This window comes from Falco naumanni, chromosome 7 (genome assembly GCF_017639655.2).
Source record: "Falco naumanni isolate bFalNau1 chromosome 7, bFalNau1.pat, whole genome shotgun sequence".
Lineage (NCBI taxonomy): Eukaryota > Metazoa > Chordata > Aves > Falconiformes > Falconidae > Falco > Falco naumanni.
In genome coordinates this window covers 36,875,699-36,889,865 of record NC_054060.1, presented here as the reverse complement: position 1 = coordinate 36,889,865, position 14,167 = coordinate 36,875,699, and the positions used below count along the sequence as shown (strand labels likewise).

General features: G+C 43.7%; 1 protein-coding gene across 1 annotated transcript in view; it reads left to right on the top strand.

The window, feature by feature from the left end:
* Window positions 1-689: 689 nt before the first annotated feature.
* DYNC1H1 (dynein cytoplasmic 1 heavy chain 1) overlaps window positions 690-14,167 on the top strand; it is a 45,728-nt gene continuing 32,250 nt past the window's right edge. Inside the window, exons 1-21 of the mRNA XM_040600706.1 lie at window positions 690-1,037; window positions 3,670-3,757; window positions 4,318-4,491; window positions 4,711-4,966; window positions 5,864-6,050; window positions 6,228-6,499; window positions 6,637-6,864; window positions 7,347-8,423; window positions 8,711-8,890; window positions 9,503-9,652; window positions 9,902-10,048; window positions 10,196-10,336; window positions 10,477-10,653; window positions 10,762-10,872; window positions 10,955-11,074; window positions 11,291-11,530; window positions 12,049-12,204; window positions 12,567-12,680; window positions 13,088-13,198; window positions 13,279-13,488; window positions 13,888-14,034. Coding sequence (XP_040456640.1) covers window positions 764-1,037; window positions 3,670-3,757; window positions 4,318-4,491; window positions 4,711-4,966; window positions 5,864-6,050; window positions 6,228-6,499; window positions 6,637-6,864; window positions 7,347-8,423; window positions 8,711-8,890; window positions 9,503-9,652; window positions 9,902-10,048; window positions 10,196-10,336; window positions 10,477-10,653; window positions 10,762-10,872; window positions 10,955-11,074; window positions 11,291-11,530; window positions 12,049-12,204; window positions 12,567-12,680; window positions 13,088-13,198; window positions 13,279-13,488; window positions 13,888-14,034 — 4,560 coding nt within the window. The 5' untranslated portion in view covers window positions 690-763. The remainder of the gene's footprint in view (window positions 1,038-3,669; window positions 3,758-4,317; window positions 4,492-4,710; window positions 4,967-5,863; window positions 6,051-6,227; window positions 6,500-6,636; window positions 6,865-7,346; window positions 8,424-8,710; window positions 8,891-9,502; window positions 9,653-9,901; window positions 10,049-10,195; window positions 10,337-10,476; window positions 10,654-10,761; window positions 10,873-10,954; window positions 11,075-11,290; window positions 11,531-12,048; window positions 12,205-12,566; window positions 12,681-13,087; window positions 13,199-13,278; window positions 13,489-13,887; window positions 14,035-14,167) is intronic.

Sequence of the window (14,167 nt, the reverse complement as noted above, 5' to 3'; positions counted from 1 at the left end):
GATTTTTTATAAAGAAAGATTTTGAAGGAAAAATCTGCTGCTCTGCACTGTGCTTTCAGTCCCTTCTGTGTGCTTTATGTCCTAGGCTTTTGGGAAACGGTCTCACAGAAGACTGGGATTAATGGTTCGGGTGCTGGATTCATCAAAGTAAACAGGGTGGCGAGCAGGATGAGCTGGGTGTACAAAGGGTGTTCAAAGCACTCATGGCAAAGGGAGGGGGGGTTGCCCTTCCCTGAGAAGCCGTGTCATCAGCCCCTGATGGTGATGAGGGAGCAGGCCTGCTGCTTTCTTTCTGAAGGGCAAAATGTCATTTGTGCTACCTGTTCTTACGGCTTCTGGCTTTATTTTTCACACGGAATACGCGTTTTTCTTCTTTGGACGAGTGAGGCCCTGCAGTGGCAGGACAGGCCTCGCCTGGGCTGTGCTGCCAGGCCGCAGGGGGCAGCGACGCGGGGGCGGTTTGTCCCTCTCTCTCCCTGCTCCCCTGTCCCTAGGAGCTCAGCCGCCGCGCTCGCCTCCCGCCAGCGATGGCAGGAACAAGCCCCCTGCCGCACACGGGCGGGCGGGGCCGCCGCGGCCGCATTGCGGGGCTGCCGGGCGGCGGGCAGGGCCGGCGCGGGAGCCGCCCCCGGGGCGGGGCGGGGCGGGGCGGGGCCGCCCTTCCCAGGCAGCGCGGCGGGGCGCGGCGCCGCTAGCAGCGCGGCGGGCGGGCCAGTGCCGGGGCGGGCGGAGCGCGGCACGCCTGCTGCGGTCCCTGCTCGGTATGTCCGACTCCGGCGGCGGCGGCGGGGGCGGCGGCCCCGGCGGCGAGGAAGGCGGCATGGAGGTGTCGGGCTCGGCGGTGCAGAACGTGGCCGACGTGTCGGTGCTGCAGAAGCACCTGCGCAAGCTGGTGCCGCTGCTGCTGGAGGACGGCGGCGAAGCGCCGGCGGTGCTGGAGGCGGCGCTGGAGGAGAAGGGCGCCGTGGAGCATATGCGCAAGTTCCTCTCCGACCCGCAGGTCCACACGGTGCTGGTGGAGCGCTCCACCCTCAAAGGTGAGGCCGGCGACGGGCGGCGGCCGCGCTACCAAGATGGCGGCGGTGCCCGCCGCGAGCCGCCGCCCTGCCGCGGGGTGGGAGGGGCCGCCGCGCTCCCCCCGCCCGGCCGAGGGGCTGCGGGGCCCCCGCCTCACGCACGGCCCCGCTCGGGGGGCGCCGGCCCGCAGCGCTGCGGCACGGCCCGGGGCTGGCACTGCGCGGGCGGCCGCTCCGAGGGGCGCGCTCTTAGGCGAGGGCGGCGGCCGGGAGGGCCGGCATCAGCGGGCGGCCCCGCGTGGCCCGGCGGGCCCGGTGCGCGTTGTCCGGCGGGCGGGGGCTCCGTGCGCCGCGAGTGTAGCCGCGCCGTCAGGGGGCTGCAGGCGCTCCCTGCGGCGGCTCCGTTCTGCTGCGGAAATGGCCGCCTTGGCAAGGCCGGCAGCCGGCCTGGAACACGACAAACTTAAAAAAACCACCCAAAACCCTGGAGAAAATAAAAAAAAACCCAAACGCAAACCCCAGCGGAATAGGCCGGTACAAGGCGTTGCGCTACGGCCAGTTAGCGCGGCTGCGAAGGGCGTAACTGCGGGCGTAGGCCCTGCGGCGGCTGTGTTGGGTGTGCGGGGCCTGGTGGCCACGGCGCTCGGAAACCTCCTCAAACGCTGCGTGAAATACTGCGGCGAAACTGGCACCGGCTGGAAAAACATCTCTGCTACTTACCTGCCGCTGTCACCCAGTCTGTCCGTTTCGAAAATGGCTTTATACTGCCAAGAAATCCCTTGCTGAACAGGCACGTACTGTCACGGGATCCAGCCTAACGGACAATAATAAAATATATCTAGATTTCATTAATAACAGACTCTTATTATAAAACAAGACCTGCAGCTTGTATATGGCTATGTGCCTGCCGGTCTGAGCTTGCAAAATTTTAATAAACCTCTGGATCTCTGCCCCCGGTGCACTGTTGGTTCGGTGCCGGTGGATGTACATCAGGTGTTACTACAGTCACCTCATACAGCATTATTTAACACGGGAGCAGCCCCAGGGTAAGGTACGGGACATGCCCTGCAGTTGCTGTACACTGAGGGGGACATGAAGAAGGTTCTTCCGCTCGCTGTCTATTCACTGTGAACTTAAAGTGTTGCTTAAAATACCCCTTTGCTGATCTTACGCTTATTTCCACTGATTATTCTCCTTCCTCTTCCAAAGCATGAGACATCTTTTTTTGCAGGGATATCAGTAGAATTTCCGGGGGGGGGGGGGGGAAACCCCAACAATCTGTGTGAATTCATTCTTCAGTTTTTAACAAAAATTAAAGAAAATCCGTTGGATGCTAATGGGTTGTGGAGATGACTTCTAAATTTCCTTTTTGTCAGTCTCATGTGGTCGGATGTCCTTTGTTTGGGTTGGAAGTAATGAAGGATAGTGGTGATCAGTTAGCTCCAGGCTTGTCACATAGATATTGTTATATACGTATGGTTAAAAATGAATTGAGATACTTACTACATGTTCTAGAAGCCGAGTACAATTTACTATTGGCAGAAGGGATCTCCATCAATGTCTTTTGGTTTAATAGCAGTCATTTGGGAAAAAATTAATTGAGATACATACTACATGTTCTAAAAGCCGAGTACTAATTTACTATCAGCAGAAGGGATTTCCATCAATGTCTTGGTTTAATAGCAGTTATTTGGGAAGAGTGGATTTTCTGATTGACAACCGGTCTTCAGACTTAACGGATTCGGATCCTCCAGCGGCAATGGAGATGCAGTTTTCTCTGACACTATTAAAAACAATTTGTGCATGGGCTAGATAATATGAAGTGAATTGTTGATTACAAATACAATAAAACAGAAGCTATATTTCTGAGTAACAAAAACTGCTATGTGGTGTCATTCTAGCTAAGCCTGCCAACAGCTTTCCTATGGGTTCCTGTGGTGTCTAGTGCAGTGTTGTTTTGTGATCAGGCTTACAGTGCTCGGGATCACAAACGTCACACCCTAAGGTTGTGTCTTCTATGAAGCACCAAATGAAATGAATGAGAGTCCACTGTAATGTGCCCAGTCAGTGTGTCCCCCAGCAGGGAGTAACCTGCACAGAATCACTGCATTGCAGCACAACTGCCTGCATCCCCAGCAATTACATCATCTGTGATACATTGGCTGGAGTGATGCCTGAGTACTTCCCACGGCTTGAGTTTTTGTTTTGTCGGAAGATTTTTTTGTCCAGAGATGTAATTTCCAAATCACTTCCAATGAAAAAGTCTGAAAATAAACAAAGCAAACTTTAAAAGAAAACAGCTTTAGCAGTTGCCTAAAGGTCTCACTGAAGTGTAGTTATCCTGGCATATCTCTACAGGTCGATGTGCATTCTGTATTGCAGAAGGTTTGGCTTTCAGAATGTGAATTATAATTTGCTTGTTGTAATGTTTTATCATTTTTTATAGCAACCTAGAAAAGTTCATGGAGTTTTGATAAAAAACAGTGAACTCACTCTCAATCTGAATCTGGGGGATATTACAAAGCTAAATTTAACTTCATTCAGTTAATTAAGGTTGGTGTAGAAATTAAAAGTTAGAAAATAGTCTGATAATAACAGAAGATGGTTAAGAGAGTGGAAAAAGAAAATTTATTACGTGGCATATTTCTTGCAGAGGACGTGGGAGATGAAGGAGAAGAGGAAAAAGAGTTCATTTCCTACAGTATCAGCACTGACATTCATTATGGAATAAAATCAAACAGGTGAGTTAGTAAAATAGATCTTGACATTTCTACCCTATGGATGCAAAACCTACACAAGCAGATTTACCTACTTTACCTACAAATTTACCTCCGTTTTACCTAGTGCTTCATGCAGTGTTTTTATTCAGGTGGAGTAATAGCTTGTCAAGGTGGACCTCTGATAAAACAAGGGTGTGTCACGAGGCTGAGGCAAATGGATTTAGGATTTTAGCTCTGAAATGTGACATACACAACTTGGGTTTGATAATCATTGGTCATGTCTGACTCGTAAATATTTATCACCTTAATACATATTTGACTGAAGCTGCATCAGATGTGTGCCTCTTAAGTGTGCCCGTATTGCAGAGTCCTTTTTGATAACAAAGTTTGATTACTGAAGTGTGAAGATGTATTTATGGGAAGACTTGTGTTCAGGTCTCTTAGAAGAAAGATTATGAAGTGTGATGGTGCAGGTTAGCATTTGACTTCTGTGAGCTAAACCTGCAGTCAGATTAAAGCTGTTCTAACTGTCGCTTCAGTTCCCAGACGTTGAGTGGGTAACCCTTTTCTCTGTTCTGCAGCCTGGCATTCATTAAGCGTACACCAGTGATTGATGCTGACAAACCAGTGTCTTCCCAGCTGAGGGTGCTCACTCTCAGTGAAGATTCTCCATATGAAACATTGCACTCTTTCATTAGCAATGCTGTTGCTCCATTTTTCAAGTCCTACATCAGAGAATCTGGCAAAGCAGACAGGTAATGCTGTATAAATGCTGCACTTCAAGCTAATGAATTTAAGTGTTTAATGAAAAATATAACAGTGACTGTTCAAAGCAAGTCATGTGGAATTGTTTTAAGTACACAGTTGCATATGATGCTGTTGCTGACTATGGGGAAGTAGTTCAGGTGGCTTTGAAGGTGTTGTGTATGGTTTTTGATTTGGCTTCTTACGTGAAAACATCTGTGCTTTTTCAGGGACGGAGATAAGATGGCTCCTTCAGTTGAGAAAAAGATTGCAGAACTTGAAATGGGCCTCTTGCATCTGCAGCAGAATATTGAAATTCCAGAGATCAGCCTGCCAATTCATGCAACCATTACTAATGTTGCCAAGCAGTGTTACGAGCGTGGAGAAAAACCAAAGGTTACAGATTTTGGTGAGAAGGCTGAGGATCCGTTATTCCTGAATCAGCTACAGTCTGGTGTCAACCGCTGGATTAGAGAAATACAAAAGGTAAAAGAAAGAATAAAAAACCAACCACCAAGTGGTAGACTATGTGATAAGAACTTCTGTGTAGTACTGTGTGTCTTCCTCACAGTTTTAACTGTTAGGACAGTGCTCTGTGCAGGCTACTCTGAAGAATTGAGACCAGTTTTCTGAGTCACCAGAGATGCTAGTCTAAATTAGACTAACTATAGGCTAAACTAAGCCTAATGTAGAGGCCAGTCTAAATTGTTTTACAAGTAGCTGAGAGCATGACTATTTTATCTCTATTGTAATAGACTCAAGTAACTGGCAGTAACATGGTGAATTTTTTAACTATTCTTCAAATCTTTACAGCAGATTGAGAGAAACGGGACTTGTTCATTTGTTTTGTCAGTTCCTCAGGTGCATCCACAACCACTTCAGTACAGTTGCTCCAGTCCTGTCTTGTACTCCTGCCTGTTTTCAAAAGAACTCTGCTGTTCTGCAGTTACTCAGAAATAGCATCTCAGATACTATTATGACTTTTTTTCCTCCATGGGCACAGTAAACACCTACTGCTCATGGAACAGTGGTGGCTTTTCTTACTCCAGAGCATAAAACGTTCGTTTCCTTGCTTGGCTCATCTGTCATTAACCAGACTGCAGGTAGTGATCAAGAAAACGGACCAATAACCTTTTTAGACTATGCTGAAGATGTTACATGAGGGTCCTAAAACCAACTTTGAGGACCACTGGAATTAAATTTTGACTCTTGTTGCACTGCAGTTCCTACACTTGTCACAGAATGAGTGCCAAAACTGTTTGAGGTTGGCTTATTAAAACCTAGATGTTATGTTTTTCAATTACACTTAGTAACAGAATGAGTTTTTACAGTTGAAGTATTTAAATTAAATGCTTTTCCTCCATCCTCACCCTTACTTTTAAGGTGACCAAATTAGATCGAGATCCTGCATCAGGCACTGCGTTACAGGAGATAAGCTTCTGGTTAAATTTGGAACGGGCTCTGTATCGCATTCAGGAAAAACGTGAAAGCCCAGAAGTTCTTCTGACTCTGGATATTCTAAAACATGGCAAACGTTTTCATGCAACTGTCAGCTTCGATACAGACACAGGTAAAATGTCTCTTCAATAAAATTTTTCACAAGTGTCCTACAGAAGTTGAGCTGTTACAAAACTTGAACGTTGTGGTACAAAGGAGAATGCTGTTCAGAGTAATCTTGGTCTAGTTAACTACGGATTTGATTAATAAAATGGAAAGTGATATTCAAAATCTTTTCTATTACATTTAGGTCTAAAACAGGCTCTGGAAACCGTGAATGACTATAATCCACTGATGAAAGACTTTCCACTGAATGATTTGCTGTCTGCTACTGAGCTGGACAAAATAAGGCAGGCCCTTGTTGCAATATTTACCCATTTGAGAAAAATCAGAAACACAAAATACCCAATCCAGAGGGCATTGCGTTTAGTGGAGGCTATTTCTAGAGATCTGAGCTCTCAGCTTCTTAAAGTGTTGGGAACCAGAAAACTGATGCATGTTGCCTATGAAGAATTTGAAAAGGTATGTTCATGGTTTTGCAACGCTGGTGGCTGTATTTTTGCATTGTGGCACTGGGAGCTGTATTTTTGCGTTGAATAGTGACTTTCAGGAAGCATTTAATTTGGGAGCTAAAGTTCCTGTTCTAAAACTCTCTTCAGGTAATGGTTGCGTGCTTTGAAGTATTCCAAACCTGGGATGATGAGTATGAGAAGCTACAAGTTCTGCTGAGAGATATTGTGAAAAGAAAAAGGGAAGAGAACCTGAAGATGGTGTGGCGTATCAATCCTGCTCATAGGAAACTCCAAGGTCGCCTTGATCAGATGAGGAAATTCAGGCGTCAGCATGAGCAGCTGAGGGCAGTTATTGTGAGAGTCTTGCGACCTCAGGTACTGCTCTTGGTCATCATCACACAGAAAATCTGTGTGGCTTCTTCAAGAGTGTTCACTGTTGCTTTAAAAAGTTACTGACACAAAACTAATGTTACATTTGGATTTGCTGTCTGATTACAAAGTCAGTCTAGTTTTGAACCCTCGCCAATAGGTTTAGCTTTTGTTCTGACGTACACGACCTATTGCGTGACCATGCTCATGTGAGTAGACACAGCAAGTCCAGACATAACATGGAGATTAATAAGCATGTAAATACTCGAGCTTGGCTAAACCTCAATGGAAAATGAGATTATGCTGCACAGTAGTGGAAGTTTGTGAAGTAACTGTTGCCCCATTCCTAGTAGAAACTTAAATCTGAAACACGACTGAAAGTTTGTTTAGGATTTGGTACTAATTCGTAGGGGGTTTTGCAATGTTTGTTAGAACAGTAGCTGTTTGTCGGTAGATTTTGAACTTGCTAAACTGTGATTCTAATGCAGGTAACTGCTGTTGCCCAGCAAAATCAAGGAGAGGTACCTGAACCACAGGATATGAAAGTAGCAGAAGTCCTTTTTGATGCTGCTGATGCTAATGCGATTGAAGAAGTCAATCTTGCTTATGAGAATGTTAAGGAAGTAGATGGGTTAGATGTTTCCAAAGAAGGTACAGAAGCCTGGGAGGCAGCAATGAAACGATATGATGAAAGAATTGATAGAGTTGAAACACGAATAACTGCCCGTTTGAGAGACCAGCTTGGTACAGCAAAGAACGCCAATGAAATGTTCAGAATCTTCTCTCGGTTTAATGCCTTGTTTGTCAGACCTCACATTCGTGGTGCCATTCGTGAATACCAAACGCAATTGATCCAGCGTGTAAAAGATGATATTGAGTCTCTTCATGACAAATTTAAAGTACAATACCCACAAAGTCAAGCTTGTAAAATGAGTCATGTCCGTGACTTGCCTCCTGTGTCTGGGTCTATAATTTGGGCAAAACAGATTGACAGACAGCTCACCGCTTACATGAAGCGGGTTGAGGATGTCCTTGGCAAAGGCTGGGAGAACCATGTAGAAGGTCAGAAGCTAAAGCAGGATGGAGATAGCTTTCGCATGAAGCTCAATACTCAGGAGATCTTTGATGACTGGGCAAGAAAAGTTCAGCAACGCAACCTTGGTGTGTCTGGTCGGATTTTCACCATTGAAAGCACTCGTGTTAGAGGTCGAACTGGAAACGTCCTGAAACTGAAAGTCAACTTCCTCCCAGAAATAATTACACTTTCAAAAGAAGTTCGGAACCTGAAGTGGCTTGGTTTCCGTGTTCCACTAGCAATTGTCAACAAAGCTCACCAAGCAAACCAGCTCTATCCATTTGCTATTTCTCTCATTGAAAGTGTCCGTACATATGAACGAACATGTGAGAAAGTAGAAGAGCGCAATACTATCTCACTTCTAGTTGCTGGCTTGAAGAAAGAGGTGCAGGCTTTGATTGCAGAAGGAATTGCACTTGTGTGGGAATCATACAAACTTGATCCATACGTACAGCGCTTAGCCGAGACAGTCTTCAGTTTCCAGGAAAAGGTTTGTTTTATCTTAAAAATTCTGCAAAATTGTTACATTTATGCTTCAGTAATGTGTGGTTAACCAAAAGTGGAATTGGATAGCAGATGACTTGTTCTTTAGCTCTTTGGTGAAGTAGCTGATGGAGTTGGCACAAATTGGCCAGCCAAATAGAGCTGTTAGTACTATTAAAATTGATAGACTTGATGCATTCGAAGAAAGAGAAATGACTAAACATACTGTGTAATTATTGTTGCCTCTGTCTAACCTGTCAAACTAAACATCTCATCTTCCCTAAACCATTTTAGGTGGATGATCTGCTCATTATCGAAGAGAAAATAGACCTGGAAGTGAGATCATTAGAAACATGCATGTATGATCACAAGACTTTCTCCGAAATCTTGAACAGGGTTCAGAAAGCTGTGGATGACTTAAATCTTCATTCATATTCAAATTTGCCAATCTGGGTCAATAAGTTGGATATGGAGGTAGGTTTGAGACCAAGGAGTAGTATGTATTTAGAGGAAACGTTTTAGTTGGGTGCAGAATGTCTTTTGATTATACGCTTCTTAATCACCAGGGAGAATTCTGTCCCCATTCTCTGAAAAATTTAGTGTTTTCTGTATGCAGAAGATTCAAGACCTGTTTGTCTTTAGCTGTTGACTTTTGGGATCAATTAATTCAAGGGGAGTTTTGTCCTTTAAAGAAAATAGTTTGCTGTAGATTGACTGCCTAGAAAGGTGCTGGGGACTGAGGTAGATAAAGGGTGGTGCAAATTTGCTATGCTGGTAGCAAAGACTTACTGCCTTCATATTGTTTGGTTCTGCCTATTGAGATAAGTGTCAGGTTATTGGCTAGGCCAACTTCAGAGCAGTTAAAAAATGTTTTAATTCCATTGAAGTCCATGGGGACAGGAACAGCTTTGAATTGATACTCAGTTTAAATTTATCAAAACTCCTAAACCTCTTCAAATAAGCGCTAAAAGTGCACTTGGTTTTTTGAGGCCTTGTAGTTTTCCTGGTATCAGAGTATTTCGGTAGCAGAGATCTTTATGCAGTGAATATGCAGCTTTTTCCTCTAATGTGGCTTGCTTTCTTTAGATTGAAAGAATCCTGGGTGTTCGTTTGCAAGCTGGATTGAGGGCCTGGACCCAAGTTCTTCTTGGACAAGCAGATGACAAAGCGGAAGTTGACATGGATACAGATGCTCCTCAAGTGAGCCATAAGCCTGGTGGCGAACCCAAGATCAAAGTAAGTTTTGTTATGGGGTTATTTTGTTGGGTTTTTTCATTATTGTCAATTACTTAACGCAAGAATTACACCTGGCACTTACATGGGAGATAAGTATTTTTCTGCATCTGGTTTTGGAGGAATACTTGCCTTGCCCCATTTAAGTGCGCATTTGTTTCTCAAAACTGTGTGCTTCTTCCTGAAGTCCAAAATTGTTTACATGCAGTAGTGTCTGCCAGTAAAACTTGAGTATGTTTACTTTTTCTGCAGAACATTGTGCATGAACTAAGAATAACTAATCAGGTGATATACTTGAATCCGCCAATTGAAGAGTGTAGATACAAACTTTATCAAGAAATGTTTTCTTGGAAGATGGTAATCCTGTCACTACCAAGAATTCAAAGTCAGAGATACCAGGTAAGTATAAAGAAGCTGTATCTAAGTCCGAGCAATCATTTTCACTTTGCAATTAATTGTGCTTGATTATCTTAGCGTGTTCCTCTAGGAATTAGTCTGAGTGCCCTAGAAATTAATGTGTATCACATGTATAATTGTGGTTATTAGGTCGGAGTGCATTATGAGCTGTCTGAGGAAGAGAAATTCTATCGTAATGCTTTGACAAGGATGCCAGATGGCCCCGCTGCTCTGGAGGAGTCGTACTCTGCTGTCATGGGAATTGTGACTGAAGTGGAACAGTATGTCAAGGTAGGAGGCTGACACCACGTGATGCTACAACTAAAATGAATGTGGGCTTTTCTCCCAGTTTTCAGGGGGTTGGGGGGATGCATGTCTCTTGGAATGTACTGGAGAAATTCTGAACACTGTTTGTGAAATACCCCAATTAGGTTTGGCTGCAGTACCAGTGTCTGTGGGATATGCAGGCTGAAAACATATACAACCGACTTGGAGAAGACCTGAATAAGTGGCAAGCCCTTTTGGTTCAGATAAGAAAGGCAAGAGGAACGTTTGACAATGCAGAAACCAGAAAGGAATTTGGACCTGTTGTCATAGACTATGGCAAGGTAAGAAATTGTAATTACTGTTTGTGGTAGATGTGTTAAATTTCAGAATTGGGTGTATAACAGAAAATAGGAAGGCCGACAGATAACTATTATGTAACTTAATTATAGGTACAATCAAAGGTGAACTTGAAGTATGACTCCTGGCACAAGGAGGTGCTCAGCAAATTTGGCCAAATGCTTGGTCAGAATATGACAGAGTTTCATTCACAAATTTCAAAGGTAAGACCAGTCCAAATTCCAGTTTTTCACTTTCAGATCAACTGTTTTAGACTTCTAAAACATTAATTTGTGCCCCAAACAGTCCCGTCAAGAACTGGAGCAGCATTCAGTGGACACTGCCAGCACATCAGATGCAGTGACATTCATCACATACGTGCAGTCCTTGAAACGTAAAATCAAGCAGTTTGAAAAACAAGTTGAGGTATGTTGTCTTGTTAAGGTTTCTTCTGGAAATGTCAGGCTTAGCTCTTAAAACGCAGCTTCATGGTATTCAAGTTCTCCTGAGAGCAGACTTGAACTTCATATCCTGAGGAATCCTGTGAGCTTTATAGTGAGTGCTTGTTAAAATATTTTGAGTATTTCGCCCTGCGACGTAAGTAGTTTCGTCTTTTTAACTTACAACTGCTGTCTCTTGTAGCTTTATCGCAATGGTCAGCGCTTGCTTGAGAAGCAAAGGTTCCAGTTTCCATCCTCTTGGCTGTATATTGACAACATTGAAGGAGAATGGGGTGCCTTTAATGACATAATGCGTAGAAAGGATTCTGCCATTCAACAACAAGTAGCAAATTTGCAGATGAAGATAGTTCAAGAGGATCGTGCAGTGGAGAGTCGAACAACCGACTTGCTAACAGACTGGGAGAAAACAAAGCCAGTAACAGTAAGCAGTGATGATTAATACTCATTCAGCAGACGAGGTAGATTCTCTGCATTCAATAAGTAGTAGGCAGTTTATTTTTATGCCACTTTGCAGTTTTTAATTTTAGATGATGGTAAAAGTCTTTTTGAGGGTTCTATAATAACTTGGCAGTGTGTTGATAGGGGGGCAGTGGTAGAGGGAAATTTACCTTTAAAATATAGGCCTCTTAAGTGCAGAATGCAAGATTGCTTAAGTTACTTTGGCTGAAACGAGGGACATACATGTAGGAGGATTCAGAAGCAAGCTGCTTTTTTGCCCTTCCACCCCCACTCCCCGCCAAGTGCTATTTAATAAGGCTAAAAATTGCACATAAAAGTGGGATGAGATTTATAATGGATTAGTATGTAGCCTTATTGCTAGCAAACTGAAAATGGAAGAATAATGAGACAAATTAACAGTGGGTGTTTAGTACTTGCTTTTAATTTGGCTTCAGCTTGATTGTAGGAATTTTAGATTGATGTATCCCATGCAAACTTTAGGGAAACCTGCGTCCAGAAGAGGCTCTTCAAGCTCTTACCATTTATGAAGGAAAATTCGGTAGGCTGAAGGATGATCGTGAGAAGTGTGCAAAGGCCAAGGAAGCTCTGGAATTAACAGATACAGGACTACTCAGTGGCAGTGAAGAGCGTGTCCAGGTACAAACTGCTCGCACAACTTCTTGTCAGTTTCAGATAAAAATATTTCAGTTCCATCTCTCTCCCTTAAGAGGGTGACTTGTAGCCCTGCAGTGTACTAGTGTCACAACATAATTTCCACAGTTGTTCAGTTCTAGCCTTAAGAGGTTGTCTGTGATCTCCTCCTTGACTGTCTTGTGAAGCTGTTACATGGCCTGAGATGCAAAAATCTCTTCTGGGTCACTTGCTATTGTAGTTGTGTTGAATTGGCAAACTATCTAGAGGTTTTTGACACCTTAAGTATTCTGTGTAACTCCCCCACTTTAATGACTTTGAAGAAGTGAGGAATAACTGCTGATGTTTGATAACATTCTTTACTATAGGTGGCCCTTGAAGAGTTGCAGGATCTCAAAGGCGTCTGGTCTGAACTCTCTAAGGTCTGGGAACAGATTGATCAAATGAAAGAGCAACCCTGGGTTTCAGTACAGCCTCGCAAGGTACTTCACTTCTCTATACATAAGCAATGTAACTACGGCAAGTATGTGCAGATGAGGAACTAGACCCCATGAGATAGACCTGCTGGATTTTCATGTTCCAGATAGTTTTCAGTGTGCAACTATCTTTCTCAGTATCTTGTGAGCATGTTTCTTCTCATGCTAAGCTAAGAAAAATTCACAGGGTTTGTCACAACTTAAGTAATTTTTCAGGAGATTTATGCAATTACAGCAGTTTTGAAATGGAGATTGGACTGCCTCACACAAATGCATACAACACTAAAAGAGCTGTACTGTCGATAATACCTTGTTTGTGAGAGATTTCTTTAAAAGTAGTCAACTTTAAACTGGTACAACTGTGTGCACAGCACTTGCAGAGAAAGATTTCATTACTTCTGTGTTACTGACAGCTTCGACAAAACTTGGATGGCCTACTGAACCAACTGAAAAACTTCCCTGCCCGCTTGCGACAGTATGCCTCCTACGAGTATGTTCAGAGACTTTTGAAGGGCTACATGAAGGTAAGTTATACTAACTTTTAAAATGCATGTATTTGGTAGTTCAGGTTGAAGGATCTAATTGGCTTTCTTGTCTTCTATAGATAAACATGTTAGTTATTGAACTGAAATCCGAGGCACTTAAAGATCGTCACTGGAAACAACTGATGAAAAGACTTCACGTTAACTGGGTTGTCTCGGAATTGACGCTCGGTCAGATCTGGGATGTTGATTTACAGAGAAATGAAGCAATCGTCAAAGATGTACTGCTCGTGGCTCAGGGAGAGATGGCTCTGGAAGAGTTCTTGAAACAGGCTAGTATCAGCTTTTGTTTGTATGCTCATAATAACATATCAAAGGCTTGCTGTTGGGTGGCTGACACTTGTGTAGTAAATTTGTCAGTCTAAGCTGTTGCTACGTGTGCTGAGACTCCAAGGCATGCTGTTTTGGGGAACAGCTTAAAGCTGTGTAAGCTTCCTCTGATGCAACTTGGATAATTTGGGAAAAGCAGTCCTTGATAATGACTTGAAAAGACACCACCTTATTGTAAGTTTTACCTAACTGCATCATGTTCTTGATATTTTTAACAAAAGCCTGAACATAAACCTGGATTACTTGGGTACAAAAAGTAAAATCTGATTACTGTAATACTACTTCGAAACTATGTTGGAGCAGAAATTATTGATGTCGTACCTTAAACGTTTTTTTCTTAGATAAGAGAAGTGTGGAACACTTACGAACTGGATTTGGTCAATTACCAGAACAAATGTCGTTTAATTCGTGGATGGGATGACCTTTTCAACAAAGTAAAAGAGCACATTAACAGCGTCTCGGCTATGAAGCTGTCACCATACTATAAGGTAAAAAGGAGAACAAAGCTAAAGAATCTTCATTTAATTTCACCCTCCCTTCTTATTTAGTTTAGATACTTACCAGCAGGGACTGTATTCACTGTTTAAGTTGACAGACAATTACTTGTGGGTGCATCCTTTG